The sequence below is a fragment of the Opisthocomus hoazin genome, chromosome 1 (assembly GCF_030867145.1).
Source record: "Opisthocomus hoazin isolate bOpiHoa1 chromosome 1, bOpiHoa1.hap1, whole genome shotgun sequence".
NCBI lineage: Eukaryota > Metazoa > Chordata > Aves > Opisthocomiformes > Opisthocomidae > Opisthocomus > Opisthocomus hoazin.
Window position 1 is genome coordinate 108,196,426 of NC_134414.1, and position 23,090 is coordinate 108,219,515.

At 38.7% G+C, this 23,090-nt stretch overlaps 1 protein-coding gene across 2 annotated transcripts in view; it reads left to right on the top strand.

The window, feature by feature from the left end:
* The window catches only part of GART (phosphoribosylglycinamide formyltransferase, phosphoribosylglycinamide synthetase, phosphoribosylaminoimidazole synthetase), a 41,455-nt gene that overhangs the window by 9,091 nt on the left and 9,274 nt on the right, over positions 1-23,090 (top strand). For both annotated transcript variants that reach the window (XM_075432560.1, XM_075432552.1), the window contains exons 3-17: positions 4,328-4,423; positions 5,154-5,328; positions 6,033-6,144; positions 7,424-7,492; positions 9,459-9,584; positions 10,478-10,565; positions 10,993-11,078; positions 11,693-11,861; positions 12,439-12,670; positions 15,529-15,623; positions 16,803-16,912; positions 17,490-17,688; positions 20,902-21,150; positions 21,514-21,666; positions 22,835-23,038. In XM_075432560.1, coding sequence (XP_075288675.1) covers positions 4,328-4,423; positions 5,154-5,328; positions 6,033-6,144; positions 7,424-7,492; positions 9,459-9,584; positions 10,478-10,565; positions 10,993-11,078; positions 11,693-11,861; positions 12,439-12,670; positions 15,529-15,623; positions 16,803-16,912; positions 17,490-17,688; positions 20,902-21,150; positions 21,514-21,666; positions 22,835-23,038 — 2,163 coding nt within the window. The remainder of the gene's footprint in view (positions 1-4,327; positions 4,424-5,153; positions 5,329-6,032; positions 6,145-7,423; positions 7,493-9,458; positions 9,585-10,477; positions 10,566-10,992; positions 11,079-11,692; positions 11,862-12,438; positions 12,671-15,528; positions 15,624-16,802; positions 16,913-17,489; positions 17,689-20,901; positions 21,151-21,513; positions 21,667-22,834; positions 23,039-23,090) is intronic.

Sequence of the window (23,090 nt, forward strand, 5' to 3'; positions counted from 1 at the left end):
AGGTATTTCAAATTGACCATCCAAAATTACATGCTGTGTTTTAAAAAAATACTGGTCTAAGGTGCTTGCCTGGAGGCACACAGTGAATAAGTACAAAACAAGGGGTAATTACTCAGAGATTCCTGTCTTGTGTCCTTTATATAACAGATCCTGAATTAGGTACTTTACACAACCGACTTAAGTTTCCATTTCAAAATACGTGAGAACATACAGAATTAAAATTAGCATAGTATGCATGTGAACATGAATTATATACATTAGTTTTCTGCATTCGTATTTATATGTGAGTAAAATCTTTTTCTGTTACCATCTCATGTGGAAACATGAATCCTGTCAGATGCTTGTACAGCAGGTAATTATTGTATTTAATTCCATTGGAATGCTTAATTACAGGCTGTTTAAGTAACTTTGTCCTTAATTTCTTTGACTAGTCACAGTATCATAAGTAGTTTTTGTTCTGTTTGGTCTCTGAGGAGAGGGCTCAAGGAAGAGCCTGATAGGAAAGTCACATGTTTCCTTTTAAACCCAGAAATTCAAACAAAAATCTTCACCCTTGTGCTGAATGGAGTCAATGCCAGTCTGCGTGGCCTGCAGAATGTCAGTTTCAGTATTTTTTCGCAAGCAGTGTCTTTTAGAAGCTGCTGCACTCTGCTTTCACGTTGTTATTCTATTAAAAATACTGCACCCTGAACAGTGGAAAATATTTGAGCATGAGCGTAATAATGCTCAAGCCAGGTCCGTGAAACCTACCAGGTGTACTAAAATCTTTTTTTCTGGACTGTGGCCTCACACGTGCTTTGGGAGAGAAACCAGGAGACGGGAAGAATCTAGAATTTGTGAACAGTTTGACTTCTTTGGTTTTTAAGGAAACAATTTGTCTTATCTGCTCGGGCATTTTACCGCTGAGGTCTGGATTTTAACTCAGGGGAGAAAATGGAAAACAGCTTTACAGAAGCATGTGAGCCCTATTATATTGTGAGAGCCTGGTCAACAATGTCTGTGAAATTGCTACCATTGTTTCTGTTTTTTTGGTATAATCAAGATTTGTCTCTGAAAGTTCATCCTCCTTTCATGGTTCATGAGATTACTTTTAATTAACTTTGCAACTCTGCTTCTCGGATGATTTCTGAAACATATAAAGGTGAGCTTAAAATTGTAAATAACCTTAAATCCTTCAAAACCTGCCTGTATCTAAGTCAAAAAACATTTTTCATGGTTAATTTGAGTCAGTAATCGTTTCTGACAATAAAGACAGATTTAGGTTGAGTGACTAAATATAGTTTTACATTCAATTTATATTTGATTAACAGGGCAGTTTTGGTGCCAGCAGCATACAGAATGGCTTGCTGAATCCAGAGATAGCCATATGCATTTCTGTGAATGGATTTCAGCATCCTGACACCTCCTTCCGTAACATTTTAGCTCTCAGTGTAATTTATACTCTTAACATTAAGCTCTAGCTTTGAAAATCTTGGTCCAAGGTCCCTCTGTCTAGCTTGAAAGGAGTGTTTGGCTGTCCTTTTGAGAAATGAAACACAGCTACAGATATGTCCCATTTTAGTCTACATTCTGAGGAAAATGATATTTGGGGTGAAAGTTAAAATTACATATTAACAATATGATTTGTTCCTTTCCATTTGTTACTAGGACACTTCCACATCATGTAAACCTTGCGCCACATTCACTGTTCGTATTACTAGTAGATCAGACGTACGGCAAGACAATTTGGGATGAAAAGCACAACCACCTTGTGGGCTCTTTCCTGTCGCTGCTCCCCTTCTCATGGATCAACCTCGCAGGGAACAGGGGATCGTCACTCTTCAGTGGCCCACCAGAGCTCCCACTGTCTTTGGTTGGGCTCTGCTGTTCTCCAGCTGCTTTCACAACAGCCCTGTGGGGCTGAAAGACAATATTGACCTTTATGTTAAGCAGTACTTTCAAGCCAAGCGTGTTATGCTTTTCGTTTTGCTCTCTTGTGAGCCAGAAGTCAAATGGCATAAATTGCATGTGGAAGTCAAAGGCCTTTGCTTCTCCTTATCTACAAATGTTGGTGGAACGAAATAATTTAACTGCTAAATAGGTATCAAGGAGGTAATTTTTGTTAGTGCTCCATCTGTTTTTTTGCCCCACTCCACCCAAACAGAGTAAATCTATAACCGTAACGTAGGTTTCATATGGCTGCTTTTATGCCACCATCTCTTTGGCCGAAATGACTGCTTCTCTTGTGGAAGCAGGGAATTTATTCATGCAGGATGGCAGCAGTGCAGTGGGCCCTGACACAAGATTGTGTCTGTCCAGCAAGAAGCTGCTGTATCACCGCATGTCTGATCTCTCTCTTCACTTCCCTGGAAACTAGCTGGAAGAGACCATCGGCTCTCAGCGTGCTTGACAGTACGGTCGCTAACAGGAGGTGACACACAAAACTTTAAACAAAGTAGTCCAGCTGCAAGGAGAGTCTGTGCTGTGCTGTACCACGCTCCCTTTGCCGGCTTTGTGCCCCACAGGGGCGGCCAGTCCACACTGGGCCACGCTCGCTGCTTTTTTGGCTCTCTCCGGGTTCGCGTTCCCATCTTCTGTAGACCTTGGCTTTATTTATTCTTGATAAAAGCAGTGGAATTACATTGCCTTTACGCAAATGAGGCTTGACAGTATTGTCTTTCGTGCAAGCTTTTTCTTTTGTTTACACAGTTTTTGGTGTTCCAGGTATCATCATAGTAAATGTTTGTTTATGGAAAGATAATGGTCCAAAAACCTAAGACCAAATATCCTTATCCATCATTACAGCACCTGCCGTGGTTAAGTGCAGCCTAATGTAAGAAAAAGTGTTCAGATTCCCCTTTGTTTCGGAGAGGTCACAGTTTAGTGTGGCAATTTTTAGCTGGCACTATAGAAAGGAAGAAAACATCTTTATCAATGATCTGGATGAGGGTATTGAGTGCTCCCTCAGTAAGATTGCAGATGACACCAAGCTAGTTGGGAGTGTCAATCTGCTGGATGGTAGGAAGGCTCTGCAGAGGGATCTGGACAGGCTGGATCGATGGGCCAAGGCCAGCTGTATGAGATTCAACAAGGCCAAGTGCTGGGTCCTGCACTTCGGTCACAACAACCCCATGCAATGCTACAGGTTTGGGGAGGAGTGGCTGGAAAGCTGCACGGCAGAAAAGGACATTGGGGTGGTGGTCAACAGACGGCTGAACATGAGCCAGCAGCGTGCCCAGGTGGCCAAGAAGGCCAGCGGCATCCTGGCTTCTATCAGGAATAGTGTGGCCAGCAGGAGCAGGGAGGTGATGGTGCCCCTGTACTCGGCACTGGTGAGGCTACACCTGGAGTGCTGTGTTCAGTTTTGGGCCCCTCACTACAAGAAGGACATTGAGGTGCTGGAGCGTGTCCAAAGAAGGGCAACAAGGCTGGTGAGGGGTCTAGAGAACAAGTCTTATGAGGAGCTGCTGAGGGAGTTGGGGCTGCTTAGTCTGGAGGAGGCTGATGGGGGACCTTATTGCTCTCTACAACTGCCTGAAAGGAGGCTGCAATGAGGCAGGTGTTGGTCTCTTCTCCCAGGTAACTAGTGATAGGATGAGAGGCAATGGCCTCAAGTTGCATCAGGGAAGGTTTAGATTAGATATTAGGAAAAATTTCTTTACTGAAAGAGTGGTCAGGCATTGGAACAGGCTGCCCAGGGCAGTGGTGGAGTCACCATCCCTGGAGGTGTTCAGAAAACGTGTAGATGTGGCACTTCGGGACATGGTTTAGCAGTCATGATGGTGTTGGGTTGACGGTTGGACTTGATGATCTTAGAGGTATTTTCCAACCTATGATTCTATGATTCTGAGTCTATGAAAAAAAGAAAAGAAAATGGTTGCAGTCCCACCACCAGCAACTTGTTGCTGTCACCTACACCATGCTGACATGAACATGCATAAATCTTCATGGTGACCCTATTCAGGGAGGACAGTGGATGAAAAAAAATGGTTTTTTCACTTGTGCGATGCTTCTTGTGATGGCAAATGGGATGTTCCTAGAGGTGAGAACAGTTTGGTGTATGACAGTGTAGGGGAACCCAAAACATTTGTTCTCACCTTCAAGAGCAAGGTAGGTTGACGGCACATGTCAAACTACAGCCCTCGCTTGATGGGTTTGGTGGTGTATTTTGGTCCAAGCCTCATATGTAAGTCTATATTTTAGTGTGTGCCTCACGCTTCCAGATTCACAGTGACCTGCCGTTCAAGAATGTGAGACTGGTGAAAATGCTGCTTCAGTGTTATGTGATAAATAAGTGCTATGCAATAGCAATGAATGCAGTCTTATCGCCTTTTTGTATCTTCGACAGCTGTTTCGGTCAGCAATCATGCTGCCCTTGCCCAGTTCTGCAGAGATCAGGAGATCAGGCTGGTTGTGGTTGGTCCAGAGGTTCCTCTTGCTGCTGGTAAGAGAAAGCAAGCTAAAAATCATAGCCTTTATAATTTAGGAAGAAAAGTAAATTTTAGTCCCTGTCTTCTGCGTGCCACTCAACAGCATCTGAGTGACTTCAGTAGGAATGGAAACAGATCCTCCATGGCAGTTTCCCTGAAATTGAGGGTTGTGCTGTGATGAAAATGAATTTCTGAAGGTGTTTGTGTGAGCAGTGGAACAGTTAAAATATCCTTAAATGTTCAGTTTCTTTTTAAGTGCTAAGGATTAGTAAAAGAGGCATCAAAGTGTTTCCATTTAGGAACCTTAACTAGAGTTTTGATTTTCCTATGGAGTTTTCATTTTTTGAAATAATAATAATTTGGGACTTGGTAAAAAAAACATTTATAAACATTGGTAATTTTTCTGTTTTAACCTTTTACGTGATCAGCAATTGTCGTCTTCACAAAAGACTATAATGTTGACTTTTTACCTAAAAAACTATAATAAAACAAGAGGGGATTTTCATCTCTTACCAAATGTGGCAGATCTTCTTAGCCCCAGATATTGCAGGGTTGCCTGCTCCTAATTATAGTGAAAAGTGCTTCTAAGGCCCATCTGGTAAAATAGGCACTGGGTAGATATATGTGGCTTGTCATTCCTGACATACTTTGTTCCAACAAATCAGTGCATCTGTAGACTTGGACTACATGACTCCTATAAATCATCTGGTGATTTATAACATTTTTTTGTGTTGCCATTTTTAGGAATTGTTGATGACTTGACAGCAGCTGGAGTAAGGTGTTTTGGTCCAACAGCAGAGGCAGCTCAGCTGGAGTCCAGTAAGAGCTTTGCCAAAGCCTTTTTGGATCGACATGAAATCCCAACTGCGAGATGGAAATCTTTTACTGATCCTAAAGCAGCATGTAGCTTTATTAACAGGTAAAATTCTTGCGATTTTAGAATTATTTTTTTTTACAGCCATGTACAGTGTGCTAGGTATCCAAAACAAAGTCAGAGGATTACGAATGTGTCAATACTTTTGGCTTTGATAGAACATCTGTAAAGGTCTTAAAGGATGATACAACATGACACTATGACACTATCACACTGCGGTAAGTCGGATAATTAAACGGTTCTTATTTACTGCTCTTAAATTAAACTAAAGTTCAGTTTTCAGTTTACAGGAGAATATAGGACAAGTTTTTATTTTTTTCAAATTGCCTACTGTGGAAACCCAGCTTGCGGTCTGATAGACATATGTTCTGCCACCTTTGTGTCTTTCCTCTCTGAATATAAATTCTTCATTGGAGGCTTACTCAGCAAATTATGATCTGCTGTCATCAGAATACAACCCAGGTGACCCAAAAATGATACAACAATAAATTATTAAAAGGAAAGCAACCTTTCAGAACAGTAATGAAATTCAGTGGTGGGGTGAAAACAGGAAGCAGAAATCCTTTACAGGCATAGCATAACAAGAGAAGCCTAGCTTTTATTTGTGTGTTATTGAATAAAGTAAAACAGTTGCTTTGAAAACTGGTAAGTATTTTGATCTTTCAACTATTGATATGTTCAGAATTCTTACAAAATATATCTGCAGTACAGAGTGTTTATGGTTGAATCTCTCTTCTCTGTCTCTGAAGTGCAAACTTCCCTGCTTTAGTTGTAAAAGCTAGTGGCCTGGCAGCTGGCAAAGGAGTAATTGTGGCTTCAAACAAGGAGGAAGCCTGCAAAGCTGTTACTGAAATCATGCAGGTGAGTAGAAATGTGATGCGCTAACTGGAGGAGTTCTCACACAAAATAAGTTGTTAATCACCTCAGAGTCTCAAAGATATTCTTTATGTAGGAGGGATTTGGCTAAAAGAAATCAGATCTTTAACCCATTATTTGGACAGCTATGAAGCTCTGTCATTTTTGTTGCTTGAGGCAGGGTACTCTTTCTAGGCATAGTTACTGTAGGCTAAAATATAATTGTAATACAATTGTACTTAATGAAAAAATGAAAACCCATGCTTATTTCCATATGGATTTTCCCCCCCCTTTTTTTTTTAAACCATTTGAGACTGCTGCAATCAAACAGGTACTACAGTGCTGTGATATTGTGATATTAACACTGTGATTGAGCTGGATCTCTCCAAGCAACATCAACTTTAGGACTCCAGTCACACAGCACTTAAATGTGTAGTAAAATTCCAGTGGAATTATTTCAAGTTAAGTATATTTTTAGGTAGGATATTCAACAAATATATTAGGACCATCAAAATCTGAAGAGAAGCAAAATGAAGCAATTTTGTCTGAACAGTTAGAAACATAGAGCTGGAAAATAAGACCCATACAGGTCAGACCCTCAGCTGGTGTCAGCAGCATCTAACAATTCAGTGAGCTATGCTGATACATAGGAGATGTTATCCAACACTTTTATATTTCAAGAGTCAGAATATAGGGTCTGCGCTCACATTTTGGTGTGTGTATATGGTTATTGGACAAATATATGTCTTAATATGCAGCCCAATGTCTTGAACAAGAAAAATGTATGTTAGAGAGTCTTGTAGACCCACAAAATGGCCTTGTCAGTGTGGGTTGGTTGTTCTCAATCGCCTAAATATGCAGTCAGTGTTCAAACATTGCACCGGAATATGAAAATGTTGCCCCCTTCCAATTTATTCTATAGAATTGCACTTTCTTATAAAGTAAAAGTTCAGATTATAGACTTGACAGTCACTGCTATTACTCTCAGTATCATGGGTGCAAACTTCAGAAGGTAGAGCATGAGGAATTGCTCAGTAAGTCAAGAATATCATCGGCAATCTAAAAATATTCAAGTGTAAAATCTGCATTTATTTAAAAATAAACAGGAAAGAGGAGCAAAGATTTTACCATTGCTGACATACCCAGGGTGGAGAATGGATTAATAGTCTCAAAACTGTGCTACATTTTTCTTGCTGTATTAAAAATTTTTTTTCTGGTTGCATTTTGAGTATTTTAAAATAATTGAAACAGGACTAAAGAGAGGTTTGTGGGTTTTTTACTGTAGGATAAGACTTTTGGCACAGCTGGGGAAACTGTTGTTGTTGAAGAACTTCTTGAAGGAGAAGAAGTTTCTGTAAGTGTACATCTCACTGTAACTCTTTGTTTATACCTGTTCTAAACTAGGAAACACAGTGTAAGTACCTACAGTAGGGATATGTAAGATTTTGTTGCTTAAATTAAAAACTGGTATCTGTTTATAAATGAAATTGTATTAATTAAAGACAGCTGTGTTAAGAGCCAAACTTCCTGCAGTCTCTTAAAATAATTCAAATTAAATAAAAATAACTCAAACAGTAATCAAGTGTTGCCACATGGAAGCAAAAAATCAAACCTTAAAAATTTGGAGTGTCATGGAGTGTGCAGTTCTGTGTTATGGTTTGTCTGACAGCAAAGACAGTGTAAGATGTCCCTTCCCTTCCATATTGCTACCTCTTCACTGCTTTTCGCCTGGTTACCTGTTCATGAAGCTACAACCTAAAGGCCTTTTTTCAAAGAAATCAGCAATGCTTCCTTGCATGTTTTCCGTGTTCTGGTGTAGAGCCCAGTGCCATTTGAATCGGTACAAGTAACAGGATGGTGAAGTGCAGAGCAAGGCAAGGAGTGGTTGAGGGTCGGGGGGGTGGAACCTTTCATTATGCTGACGAAGGGAATATGTTGAACTGCATCACGAGGGAGCAGGGAACTCCTCTGGAGCAAGGGAACAATTGGCTCAAGACAGGTGCAGGCAGGAGCCTCTGTAAGCAGTTTCGTTGCCAGAGAGATTGCAATGTGGAAGCGCACCCGGGGACGAAGGGTCTGGAACCAAAGGCTGTTGAATGATTTGACAGTGTTGATTTACTCTGCAGATGCAGAGAGAACATTTCCTTCATTTTAAGCTGATTCAGCTCCTTCGTTGAAAAAAGTATACCTGATTTAATTAGCAGAATGTGAAGGACAAAGTGAGAATTGGAGCCTAGGTTTTGAGGTGGCTGGGGAACTTGACACTTGCATCACACAAAGTAGAACAGCCAAGTACCAGCTCAGGTTCCAAAGTCCTGGAGCTGGAATTGACTTATGCTGGATATGTGAACGTTCATCTTGGATGTGGTGGTATTTATAATGTAAGCGATCATCTCCAACTGTTGCCAATCTTTGCACAGTCCTGTTTCCTGCCCGATATGAAGAAATTAGACATGCAGATATTGGTCATTCTTATTCCTTCCTGGTGGGCTTGAACTTTTTAGCAGCTAAGGGGTTATCCAGACCTTCCTTTTCTGCTGGAAAATAAGTGATGCTCTTAATTAGTCCTTAGAATACTGACAGACTTCCTGTAGTATAACACAATAATATAAACACGCCTTTTAAAGGTTTTTTCCTATGATGAATGGCAGCAGTGAAGAAAACATACTGACTTGCCTTTCAAAATAATTCACCTTCCACAAATGACTGTGGTTTTTAATACGTTAATATTTTGGCATTTTGGGGTTTGTAGGGGAATCCTTACTTGTCTTCTAATTAGCATTATAAAATATTCTGTTGTAGCAGTAGTCCAGATGGTGAACATCATCATCCAGTAACAGAGTATGTCAGCAGGTTTGTTATTATGAAGATATTGAGGATAAAAGCATATGTAAATAATATATAAAAATAATTTATAAATAATTCAAAAGTAAATAGTTTTATCAACAAGGAATAGGAAATCTTGAAATGAATGTCATGACTTTCTTCCCAGGCAGGGGGGAGGAAGGAGGAGGGAAGAAGTAGCTTCCATCATGGAGTATTTTAATTTTTTTTTTAAACTTCAGAGTATTTCTTTTCAGTACAGCTACTGATGTTATAATTTTTCATATGCTATATGAAAGGTAATTTCTGTAGGAAGATCGTATAAAAGGAGGCACTGCTTCCTGAGGGAAAAGGGAAGTGTTTAGAGTACTGTAATTTGTTTTAATGGGGAGACAGAATATATCCATTTGCAACACTGAAAATCAAATATATTTGCACTTTCTGCACTTTAATTTTAATCCTACACTTGAGTTTTAACTGTTCTCCTTGTTTTCTAGTGCTTGTGTTTCACTGATGGCATCACAGTTGCTCCCATGCCTCCAGCCCAAGACCACAAGCGATTAATGGATGGAGATGAAGGCCCTAACACTGGAGGGATGGGAGCTTATTCTCCAGCACCTCAGGTAAAAGTGTATTGATAAGGAGATGTTTCACTACAGCTGTACTACAGTTCTAGTATTGAAAACAGGTATGAATTTTTAGTTCCATCACAATGAACAGGAGGGTGAAGAGAGTGGGCTTTTGTGGATGGAAAAAATTGCCTAAAACAGACTTAGTCAAGTAAAGTCCATAACTTAATAAATTTGTTTCTCTAGAGAGGGGAATATTTCTACTGAATTAAGTTTAATTATAAAGGTAGGAGTGTTGTTATTTCTGCAACTTTTGTATTTTCTTTTGTTTTTTTAAGTGTTGTGAAATACTGATCATTAGAACCAAGTGCTTAAAACCACATTTATATCTTGTGCTGAACTAAGCTGGTGATAAATTTTTGCTGTGGCTTAAGGTAATTCGGTTTCTGTTTGGCGAGGAACTTCCATTGGCAAAAGGACTTACTTTGATTTCACCCATGTCATGGCCAGTGTTTCTTCTTTTTTTATTTAAAAAAAAAAATCAACCCGAGGTTTGTTCCTCTGTAAAGCTATTAATTTTGTTTATTGAATAAAATTTGGTCATTGATAACTATACTTTCCAACTGTGGTTTGTCTTTGAGAAGCCTTGTATAAATTCCAGTATGTCTATGCAAATGGTTTGTTCCAGTGAAGCCAGTGGGATTGCTTGCCCAGGTAGATCCAAGCCTGGAAAAGTTTCTGAAGAAATGCAAACGGTTGTTTTAATGCTGTGGTATGTTGTCTGAGGAGAGATAAAAAATAACAGCTTTCCATCATATGAAACGTTTTGGAATGAGCAAGAGACCATCCAAGTGTTCTGCGTGGCTCTTAAAAATGCTAGCCATCACAGCAGGAAAAATCATCCACTCCCTTTTTACAAACATTGTTTTCTAATCCTGTTTTATTAGATTTCTAAAGATTTACTGCAGAAAATAAGAGATACTGTTCTTCAGAAAACTGTTGATGGCATGAGGAAAGAAGGTGTCCCCTATTTTGGTATGTACAAAAGTTTGGGGTTTTCAGTCATAAAGAGAAAGACTTTTTTTTTTAGCTTTGTCCTCTTTATAGGCCTAACTCACTCTGTAAATTAAGGAAGATAACTTCGATTTATTTGGAAACTGGGATTGCTATCAGTGGCTTGATTTAGAGTCCATTGAAATCAATGGATATCGCTTCATTAATGGTGGATAATTGTCAAGTAAGGAAGAACAGAAAGGAAAACATTTGAAAATAAGCTGCAAAATTGTAACCACCACCAATTGTCAGCTATTTCTGCCTGATTTATTTTTAACATTTCTTAAGTGTTAACATACTACCTTTAAATGAGTACAGGTGGCATCCTTTGTAACACTGTTATAAATAGATTCAAAACAAATGACCTGTGCAGTTGCTTAGATAGCTTTTTATATATTTTTTTTTCTAGGTGTGCTTTATGCTGGATTAATGCTGACCAAAGATGGACCAAAAGTTCTTGAGTTTAACTGCAGATTTGGTGACCCTGAATGTCAGGTGAGTTACTTTGTAGGTAGATACAGTATGGCATTATGGGAGGACAAAAGTCTGTTACCATCTATCATTATTCTTAACTACCTTTTGGGTGAATAATTAGCTAAGAGCACTGAGATTTAAAATATTTGGTTTGTTCATTCAAGACTGAAGGTCTGTTATGAAATTGTTCCATTCCAGAGAAGATTTCAGCAGGTTATACTCAGATATGGGCTTTACAAGGCTAAGCTTGAGTGAAACTCAGCACTTTCCTGTCTTTTCTGGAATGGAGTTGGACTTTTTTTTACATTATTAAAGAAGTGAACGCTTCTTTTCCCCACTCCCTGTTGACAAGTGGAACAACACCCTTCATTTCTATTCTTCAGAACAAATAGAGTTCTTTGGCCTCTACCTTTTCCCCTCCGTATGTAGCAGTTCTTTTTCCCATAGAAATTATATTCAAGGCAGAGTATTTTTAAAGGTACATACATTATGCACAGTAAGTATGTATGTGTGAAAATACAGTATAAGAACAGACTTATTTAATGTTATTTTTACAGTTGCATGAGTAAAAGCTCAGTGAAGAAAATGTAACAATATACGTGGTTTTCTTTAATTTGCTAATCTGTATTTTGCAGGTAATTCTTCCACTGTTGAAAAGCGATTTGTATGAAGTCGTGCAAGCCGTTATCAATAAAAAGTTGTCTAGTTCCATGCCAGTTTGGTTTGAAGACAGTGCAGCTGTGACAGTGGTCATGGCTAGCGAAGGGTATCCAGGAACATATCCCAAGGGTTTGGAGATAACAGGTAAGTACAGCAGGAGAAACAGCAGAAGTCTGATTCCTCTCCTGCCCTCTTCCCATTCTCTCTTTTGCCAGGTGAAGGTGAGTCAGTGTAACTCAGATTCATAGAAAGTTTAGATCTTGTTGTTATGGGGCAGCAAGAGACAACTGAATTTTCACACGTCAAAGTTTATTGGTAGTGCACCCATCACATTTTCAATTCTCCGTACCATATTGTAAAGTTCTGTTGCGTTTCTTTAATATTTGTAGTTCTGGGCTTGTCACTGATTCTGACATAATGTTGATGCTGATGTGTTTTATGGTCTCTGTGTCAGTGAAGTCCTCCTGGAATTAGATGTTGTATACAGATGTTTCAGTTAAATACCTCTTTCTGTGTCTCTGAGCATACAAGTAGCAGACTTGTCTCTCCTCAAAATGTAGTTTTTACAAATTTATTCTTGTTTCCCAGCCTGATCACACTGAATTCGATTGTGGTTTCTAGACACAGTCAATAAGTGCTGAATAACTTCATTTGTAATTTAATAGATAATGTTCTAATCAATTGATCTTTCTGCATTTACTTTCTTAAATAATAATCACAGGACTTTCTAAGGCTAAGCAGCTAGGATTGGAGGTGTTCCATGCAGGCACAGCCCTGAAGGATGGCGAAGTGGTGACTAGTGGAGGAAGAGTCCTCACAGTAACTGCTATTAAGAAGGATCTAATGACAGCACTGGAAGAAGCCAACAAGGGAGTAGCAACCATACACTTCAAGGGTGCCATTTATAGAAAGGACATTGGTTATCGGGCTATAGCTTTCCTGAGACAATCCAGGTAGATACTTGAAATACTTGAAATGGAAATAGCCGGTGTAAAAAGGGCTTAAAGATATCACTAGTTTACATTAATAAACCGATGTTGATATTATGTATAATTCTATACAAGTTTTATTTACGATCCTTGTAAGTAATCTAAGCAAGACCAGTCCAGGAGGGATCAGGCTTTTTGATGGCTCTCTCATCCGTGTTCTTATTCTCCAGAGTCTGAGTTCAACTGCAGTGACAAACATATAGGATTAACTTGTGCTGTTGCTGTCTGTTACATCTGTTTTAGGGAGGGTGAACTTCTGGTTCTTGGGCTTTAAACCATAGCTTTTGGTCTAGATTTGTATTGTCCATAAGTCTAATATTAATATAATGGAATGTATGTATGAACAAAGTTTGAGCTATGTTATTGGTTCATTTTAGAGTCTTTAGAAATGGTTAAAATGATCTTGAAACACCTGTCTTGTTGGGATATGCATTTTAATGGAATAGCTGGCTAACAACATGGGTAGGATTTATCACTCCTTTTTATTATTATTCCTTTTGTTCTCACAGTATTTGGTTTAACAGTCTTAAGATGATATGGGTGCAGGGTTTTTTTTAAAGCAGTGTGTCCTACTGTCTCTCTAATGTTATTGAGAGCTTCTTGCAAGTTTTTAGAATGATTTTTATCTAATATGAACCAAATCTGCCTGCCTATGCTCCATTTAGCTCAAAACATAACTTTTTGATAATATGTTATTTTGTAATCTATGAAGCATATTAGTAAGAGCTCTATTTTTGCTGACAGTGTATACTGATTAGTATATTGAAAAATTAATGATCAATAAACTTACTAAATGAACAAAGGCGTTCGTATTTAGTTTGCTTTCTCTCTCAAGTACTGTGCATCTTTTGAGCAATTTCTGTGATAATATGTGATTAGTATTTGTATTGTAGTAGAAAAAAATGAGGTCAGTGTGTGAGGCAGGAGAAGACGGTACTTTAACAAACAGTTCTCTGAAACACGGAGTTAATGGGCCACAGCCAGCAAGTTTCTTGACTGGAGTGCCTGTGTGCAGGGATGGTCCCTACTTATGAAGGAGACTCCTGGGAATGGTTTACAGTCAGTGCCTGTTCCACTGTCATTGAATCTGCACCAGCTTTTGCTCAGACATCCTAAAATTCGAAGAACAGACAGGCAGGCAGGCTTCACTTTGGACTCTGTTGCACACAGTTCCGGAAGGGTGATGGTTGGCTCTGCAAAGTTGGGGACACACCTCCTCTGGGCAGCTTTGCAGGATTAAGTCCTGTGCATTTCACTTTGTGAAAATATCCAGAATATTTATTTAATAAAAAACATTTAAGAAAAATTAAAGAATTAAAGATTCATTTAAAGAATCAAAGTAGATACCATGCTTTTACCAATAAGGTGAAAATGTGTTGAATATTTATCTTGTTCAGACTGAAAGGGCCTGACTTGGGTCTCTTGTTATTGCAGGCTAGTATTTCCTTGAGTCTTGTTCACAGGCTGAACAGCTGCTGCTGCTTGTAATTATTTTCCTCTTGCAAATTTTTGAGCAGTGATATAATGTGAGTGCAGATACCTTTGTGTTTTCCTGGTAGCACCCCTCTTTGGCCAGTTGTTTTGTTGTATTTGTCCTTGTTAATCAACAGTGTGTTTCACCCTTAGAATTTAAACTAATACTGAATCACACCAAGAAGAGCTAAAATAGGTATGAACCTAAAATAGGGATGCACTAGGTAGCCTGATTCACGCCACAGACAGTGTAGAAATAACAATGGTGTAACTGGAGTGAGATACGTTTGGTGCAACTGGTAATTAAAAGTCGTTAAACTCACTATCTCCAAAATGAAAAGGTCCTTCTGTAAATACGGGATGGTACCTTAATGTCCCCAGTCAGTTGTACGGACAGACAAGTTACATATACCAGTTTGTACTAGGTATGTTTTCTCTTGTACGGCTGTATATGGAAAGAACACCCAGAGCTTACAGACAATTCTTTCTAGATTGCTAAAACGGGCCTTAGGAACTTAGGTCTTTTAAAATAAACTTTAAAATATATACTTTAATCAGAAGTCCATTTAAGTAAAAAAGAGGTGTGGCTGGTTTTGTGGTGTTATCATTCCAGATGATAAGGAGAGGCAACCTTTAAACTACAGTTGTAAAACTCCTGAAGTATCATAGAGGACTATTGATTTATGTGATGCTTCTGTTTTGAAAAGCAAACTTGAACCTGATGCTGCATGGTGCTGAGGTGTTCTGATTTAGCAGTGCATTTTTGTATACGTTTTGGTTTGAGCATAGGAACTATACTGCTAACACCTCAGCACCTCAGTGCCTGGACCAGGGATTCAAACCTTGCAAAATCAGATCCATTATTCCACCTGTTTTAACTTGTTGTTAGATTTTTTTGGTTGGTTGGTTGGGTTTTATCTTGGTATTTGACTGGATAGCGTGTGGTGCTAATGCTCTGATGCTGTCTTCCAGATACCTGGAACTATGAATACTGCTTATGGCAGACTGTGGTGCAAATTCACTAGGTTTTGTTTCTTTGGTATAATACTCCCTGTCTTCAGGTAGATGTGTGAGGTCAGGTTCCAAACAGCAAAGAAGTTAACCTTTGAGCTGTTGAACCTGCCTGAAATGCGTACTGCAATACTTAGAGATCATTCTATGTGAGCCACTTGCTGTGCAAGCAGGAAAATAGTGGTACTTGGCAGCAGAATAGGATTCTGAATGGTTAATCCCTTTAGTGTAGAGAAGTCTAATCCCTTTAGACGTAAAAAAGTAAATACTATTTTAAAATACATGTTTGTGCATTTAGTAATCAATTGCCGTGACATTGTTTTTTAACATTATTTCAGAGGCCTGACTTACAAAAACAGTGGGGTAGACATTGCAGCAGGAAATACTTTGGTTCAGAAAATTAAACCCCTAGCTGCAGCCACGTCAAGGTCAGGTAAGACTTGTAGCTTCTATTTCTGTTTCAGTCAGTTCACGGCAATGAGGCTTATCATTTGATCTTTATCTTGATACAAAAGCTCCTATTTATGTGTTCTGCATGTTTCTGAATTGCACAAGAAATACCTGCGGTAAGCAAAGGCCTGTGATTTCTTCAAACGTACTTCCTTAAATTTACAGATTTTCTTCCCAAAATTACTCTAACTGAATTTTCTTAATGTCCTGAATGTTAGAGAATACAGTTCAGCACTCTGAAAGGATAAATGCAAGCAAAAATCCTACTATTCAGTGCTATTTTTGGTCACGTGGATTATTATTTCTTGCGCAGCGAACTGTGCAGTTTTTGTAGATAAATGTTTAGGAAGGTATACAAGATGTAGAATTCCTCAGAGTTACTATCTATTACATACGGAAGACACATCCTTTGCTTGTTTAAAAGAGAATCAATTCATCCTTTTTTTGTTCTGATCTCAGGCACATCTTGCTCTAGCAAGTCCCTGTAATTCTTTCGACAGATTTAAAATATTAGTCATTTATGAAATAACCCTTTTACTTCAAATTAACTGAGAACATTCAAATAAAATCAGGTATACACAGAGAGAAAAATACAAGTAGGTACACCCACACTAGTACAACTACTCATTTCTTAGAATTCATAGTATTTTCTACTCATATTTGTTTCACTCTTAGGTTTTGGCCAATTTTAGTTTTAACGTTACCTTACTTACCTATCATAACCAGTCTTAGGAACAAGAAGTCTTAATATACTATAAGTACCAGTATTAACAAAGAGATATGGGATCTCAGCTGGAAAATGTCTAGTTATCATCTTTTCCTGGGAAGCAGTGGGCTTCAATCTGTTACCACAATTCATTTTCTGTTTTTCAGAAAAATACTAACTGCAAGGGTGAAATATATCAGTCACAGTAATTAGTGAATGTTCAATCACAAAGTCTGGGATTTTTAGCCTTAGGTAATAATGAAGAAAAAAAGACAAAGCAAACATAAGATTAGGAGCTCCTGTGCCTCTGTGAAGAGGCTCTAAATGTCAGAGAAAAGTTTCCTGGTGCCAAGGCGAAGTCATGTTGACAGACATCAGAGAGAATTTGTGTTGGAGATCCTGGAGAAACCCATGAAAGTAAAAATTCACTATTTTATCCTGTTTTCTGGTTGGCAGGCTGCAGTGCAGAACTTGGAGGATTTGCTGGCCTCTTTGATTTGAAAGCAGCTGGTTACAAAGATCCTATCTTGGTATCTGGAACTGATGGTGTTGGCACAAAACTTAAGGTAATGTGAAAATCCATGTAAAGGAAGGAAAATAGCACAGAAGGGAAAATGTTTTAACAGAAAATATCGGTTGTCTTTTAAAAATACCTTTTTGTCTTTCTAAAAAGGGAATGAAAAATGAAATTGCCCTCTATCAGGCAAAAGAATTAAATATACATTAAACTTCTGGCATGTAAATAGCCATACTTGAAATGATGCTTAAAATAAATCACTTTCAATGTTAAGTATGTAATCAGGGACACCATTTCATTAAGGTAGACTCTCCACCCTTCAAAAAATTACTTACGGGTAAAAACATTTAATTATACGGTTGCTGTTGTGTTTACGCAAACTGTGATGAAACCCTTTCTAGTTCAGTCTCCCTCCATAAAGTGCCTTTTGTGCTTGCCAGTTAAGAGAGTAACAACTCCTAAAATAAAACATTAGCAGAGGCTCACGGAGACGATAATAAATGAAGCTGCTCCTCAAGAAGCACCTGGCGCAACAGCGTGGTTTTGATCCTCTTCCACTGCAGACTCCCCGCTTGCGTTTTGGTTTCTCGAAGCTAACCAAGGGGTTCTCTCACTGTGTTTTGCAGATTGCACAAGCGTGTAAGAAACACGACACCATAGGTCAGGACCTGGTTGCCATGTGTGTCAATGACATCTTGGCTCAAGGAGCGGAGCCCCTCTTCTTCCTTGACTATTTTGCCTGCGGCAAACTCGACGTCGAAGTGGCTCAGGGTGTCATTGCAGGAATAGCCGAAGCTTGCAAAAAGGCAGGATGTGCTCTTTTGGGTATGAACACTTTTCTTTGAAGGATATGAAAAATCTTACACCATATCTTTATAATTGGTTTTAATATGTTTGTTTTCCTACTCCACTGAAGAATCTTAGGAGAGTGAAAAAAAACCCAAAGCATCACATGTCTTTGCTTTTAGAGAACATAATCTCTACCCACTGGAAGGAGACAGCGCTCTACAAATGTTGCCATTAGCTTAGGGAGTTGCATATGAATTTTCTTATCATATCTTTTCGCTTAACATTGTAACTATTGACAAAACTAATAATTCATATATTTTAAATCTTTGTATTTTTCACGTAAATTTTAAAACATGCCCAATAGGTTTGTTTGTTTTTAGCCTTTATCCTAAAGAAAATTCTGAAGTTTTCTTCTAGAAAAAAGATTTATATGTGTTACTGTGCATGCACATGTCCCTGTGTGCGTACATGTTATCCTTTGGCTGATTTTAACCAAATTTGACAGGGAAGGTAGAGCTCTTACAGCTATTGTGCTCCCACAGGCTTCGTAAAATGAGAAAGCCAGAGAATGACCTTATGAATGCAACAAAACCTTCAGCTGGAGCTCACTACTTAAGACACAGAAGTTAACTTCAAGACAGAAACATAAAAGCAACCAGGTTTTGTTAGTTACAAAACTAATAGCAAAACTATTTGTCTACTGAAGACTTGCAGGAGATTTATTTCACCACAGTCTGCATGTTCCAAGATGTTAAGACTCAAATTTAAACATTTTCCTTTTCAGCCCTATAACATAAGTACGTAATACATTTTAATAACAAATTATGTATGTATTCTGGTATACAGTAATCTAGTGTCCATGAAAATGGTACAATATTTCACTGCTTGAATCTTAAAAATTACAGCTTTAAAGCTGTTCAACTCAATAAAAATATTTCTAGGTTAGTGAAAAATACATTCTTTTGTGTAAGTCTTCAGTTCATAAAAGGAGTACAACACAGGGTTAAATTTTAAAGCAATGAAACCCAGAAAGTTCCATTTTCTCTCATAGTTTTAATTTTTCCTTCTTTTTTTGTAACACAAATGTGGAGAATTACCATTATTTTTCAAAAAAGACCGTTCATTTGAGACTAAAAGTGACAGTTCGTGTGTCTGTTTAGGTACTACTTTAGAATTAGTAATACTGTAGCTCTTTCCTTTTTTCCAATTCTTTAAGTAAGTTACTAACAAAAATCTTTTCTAAGTGGAAGTGTGTCATTTTGGAGTAGTTTACAAGCTTTGAATAACAGGCTATTTATGTTCTGGTTTATTTTTTTCTGCATGAACTGTTAGCTTTATATTTGTCTTAAGGTGTTCTTTCAGTTTATCAAATATAATCAAACCATTCATACTTCAGTGTAAGTGCATGTGATGTGAAACCTTGCTATGAAATTACTTACTGAAATTTCAAGATTTTATTTCCAACTGGAAGACTTTAAAACCACGAAGGGCTTTGGATGTTTTAAATTAATTACCAGAGATTAACTTCTCACATTTGTAAATGGGTTAGTAAATATCTTTTTGTGCTAATATAAAAAGAAGTCCAAACTCATAAATAAAACAGCTGTGATTTCTTCACTGAATTTCTGGCACTCTCAAAAAAAGAAGGAACAGACATGATGCAGTAACTCTGAATCTGAGGAGGAAATGCTTTCTGTAGCCTGGATCATCGAAATAAATTTCAGTTTGGGCTCCAACTTCATCCATTCGTTTTACTGTGCATACCCATAGCATATAGATCTGTCTTTGTATAATATCACCTCGTAGAAGTCTCATTTGAAGCATGTTCCTAAATTCCTACCTCGCATTTCTGCAATAGCTGAATATTCAGCTCAACCACCTTAAGCTCATCACACCACTTGGGGTACTGAAGGGCTTATCTACGAGCTTGGTTTTGCACACACGTCATTAAATACAGACTTCAAGTAATGTATCTAAGCAAATGAACTTTGATTTTAAAGTTGATTATAGCAATATGTCATGTAGAAACCTGAAAAAGCTTCCAAAGAATCTGGTATTGAGCCGTGTCAAGCGCTGAGCACAGGAACAGGTTCCCCCATCACTCAGGTAAATTTAGAGCCCCTTCAGGGACACTTTTGGGAAATGGAAGAATTTTGTATTGAATGAAACCTGATGAGTGCAAAAGAAAAACATGTTGGGCAGAATTCGTAATATAGTGGCAACATAATAATTTTCCAGTTGTTTTCTTGTAGACGTGGTGACCAGTGGAGGGGTTTGAAGGAGAGCAGTGAGATGGCTGTGAGGACAGCTGGTGAGAGTTTCTCCTGGGTATGAGGGGACAGTGTGAAGAGGTCTGGTGGAAAACTTTGGAATGAGCAGTAAATGCTGATTTCACATGCCAAACACAGCGAGTTCCGCTCTCTACACTGAATAAGCTGTGACAGGCAGAACATAGGTCTTCAACAGTGAGGACCATCAGCTTATACCTGAAGGGCAGTAGGGGAGCCAGTATGGTATGTATAGATATATATACATAGAGAGAGAGAATGCTGTCTGAGCTGTGCCGTGCGCTTCTGTGCAAGCTGGGAAAATTGCCTTTCCAGACTGCCCTCTGGATGAGACCAGCCAGATAAAACATTGGCTTTCAGGACAAAACAAGAGGATCTTCTAATAATCAAGTTAATAGATAATAGTCTAGACAGCAGTTTGTCTGCACGGCTGGGTAGGAAAGGCCCTCTTCTAGAGGTGTTCTCCCAGAACAGTCCATAAACCTTGGTGGCGTGGTAGTGATGGCCAGGTTGTGGGCAGGAGTGGCAGGCAGGACAGCGCTATACACAAAATCTTTACAAAGGCAAGTGAGTCCGATAGCTATGTCGTTCCTTTGATGACCTTGTATGAATTTCTCATATCGCTTGTATCTGTCAGGTTTTTCCATGGAGAATATTAAGCCTGACAGAAATTTGGAAATATGAAGCACTAAATATATGCTTTGATTTAAAAATGTGAATGCACAGCAATTTGATATTGGTTGTTGGGGTGAGGGAGGAAATATTCTTTCCCAGTTTATTATTGCCTGTTCAATTGAAGGGCCTGTGACAAACGTGGTTTTAATTCTTTTTAACGTTCATGTATCTAATTTAAAAGCCTACTCTGTTAGTGCCTTATGAGTTTAAAACTTTGAAAAAATTGCATGCCTACTGGCCCCAGTGGTTTTCCAACACCCCCTTTCCCCTTTTTTGATTCCCACAGGAGGAGAAACTGCTGAAATGCCGGGCATGTATCCACCCGGGGAGTACGACCTGGCTGGCTTTGCTGTTGGTGCGGTGGAGAGAGGGAAGATGCTGCCCCAGCTGGAGAGAATTGCTGACGGAGACGTGGTTATTGGAGTGGCTTCTTCTGGGGTTCACAGCAACGGGTACAGCCTTGTAAGGAAGATTGTGGAAAAGTCCTCGTTCGATTTCTCTTCTCCAGTTGGCGTCTCCGGTGATCAGACATTAGGTACCATTTATAATGCCTTTTCTTGCATTATAACTTGAACTTCTGAACAGGCAAATGTCACACAGTTGTTTTGTCTGTGCCTTTGCTTTTGTAACTTTTGTAAGGCACTAGAATATTTATTCCGTTCTTTAACATGTTCTCATCTTCTTTTTTCCTGTGAATCACATATGCAGGAAAGAAATTAAGGGAGAGTGATAAATAACAAATTGTATGCTAGAAAAGGTAGAACATTGTGGTTTTCTCTGTAGTACAATGGTCATTAGTATCCAGCAAATCAGAATTTTGAAATTTCCTCAATTTTATGTTGATTAACATTTCTGTCTGTGCTGTAACTGGTCTTCTTTCATCCTCTTTCATCTACAGGAGATCTCTTGTTAACCCCAACTAAGATCTACAGTAAGACTCTGTTGCCTGCCCTTCGCTCAGGCCACGTGAAAGCCTATGCCCACATCACTGGAGGGGGTTTGCTGGAAAACATCCCCAGAGTTCTCCCAGAGTCCCTTGGTGTCGTTTTAGGTGAGATAAAAAGAAAAGCTATGGAAACATCCACATGTTAATATGGATTGATGTGGGAGCCTACGTACATGGGGCCGTGTCAACTGACTTGTGCTCTGAGAGCTGGACTTGCCTGCCTAGAAATGTTGGCTTTTCTCTTCATTGTTGCTGAAATTCTCCCTGTGCCTGAACCAGAGACAGTCAAAACACTTTGTAGTCTTAAGACTGCTACCCGTTGAATTCACTTCCCTTTACGATGTGTTGGATTAGATTTTTTAGGAAACTCTACCCACAGCTGCAAAAATAACACAACATTAAAAGCAATCCAAAGTAAGCTGTCGCCATTTGCAATAACCTATAAAATTATTGCTAATTGAATGATACTCATGAAGTCTTCAGTTAGCATTCAAATATGGTTACTAGCTCAAGTCCATCTCCTGCTATTCGACATGCCTTAATTAATCCTCACCACAATTTCATCAGGTGTGCTAGAAAGAGTATTTGAATTACGGAGAAAGGGTAGTATGGAAAGGTAAACGACTAACTATAGGTTATGCAGTGTTTATTGGGTTGTAGAATAAAATAAGGGAACTAATTTTGAGTTTTGCACTCCAGAACTGCATGTAAATCATTCTTCTGGTTGTCCACAGTAGACACTCATGAATATAAATGGTGGTAGTACCATTTTAAAGTTAACATGACAAGAAAGAAACTTACTGTCTTTGGAGTTCCTTTACAGTGGCTTGTCCAGAAGCATTTCTCGTGCTGCTGTAAATCATCCTTACCTTGTTGGAACTGAGGGCAGTGTGAGACTTTTGTGACAGTTTTTAAGGCTATCGTTCTGGTACAGTAGTTTCTCTAGAAGCAGAGTTGTCACCTTCAAGAACAGGATTTTCCAAAGACTGCTTCAGAGCCTGTTTTGAATTACTGATTAATAGCTAGCAGTGGAGCAATATGATTAATTTCCTTCCAGACTGACATTTGTTTGTACTCACAAGTCTTGTTCAGTAAGGAAGGAAAAAACATCCTGTTTCTGTGCATGGAAGCTGATTTCACTCAAGCTAATGCTGCTGTGGGACTTTGTCTGTGCTTTCCATCCAGATCTTGCCTCTTAATGCTCTTAATAATTTTAGTATTTGTTCATTGATAGTGATTTCAACTCTTCATTTGTGTTTTCAATTCTCTTCAGATGCTTTTACCTGGAAGATTCCTGAGATCTTTTGCTGGCTCCATAAAGAAGGAAACCTCTCTGAGGAGGAAATGACTCGGACATTTAATTGTGGGATCGGTGCTGTCTTGGTAGTTCAGAAGGAGATGGCTCAGCAGGTCCTCAAGGACGTACAGAGACACGAGGCAGCCTGGCTGATCGGGAAAGTTGGCTCCCTACAAAAAGGTTATTAGATTTTTATTTTGCTCAGAAAAGAAAAAAAAAAAAGCAGATCTAA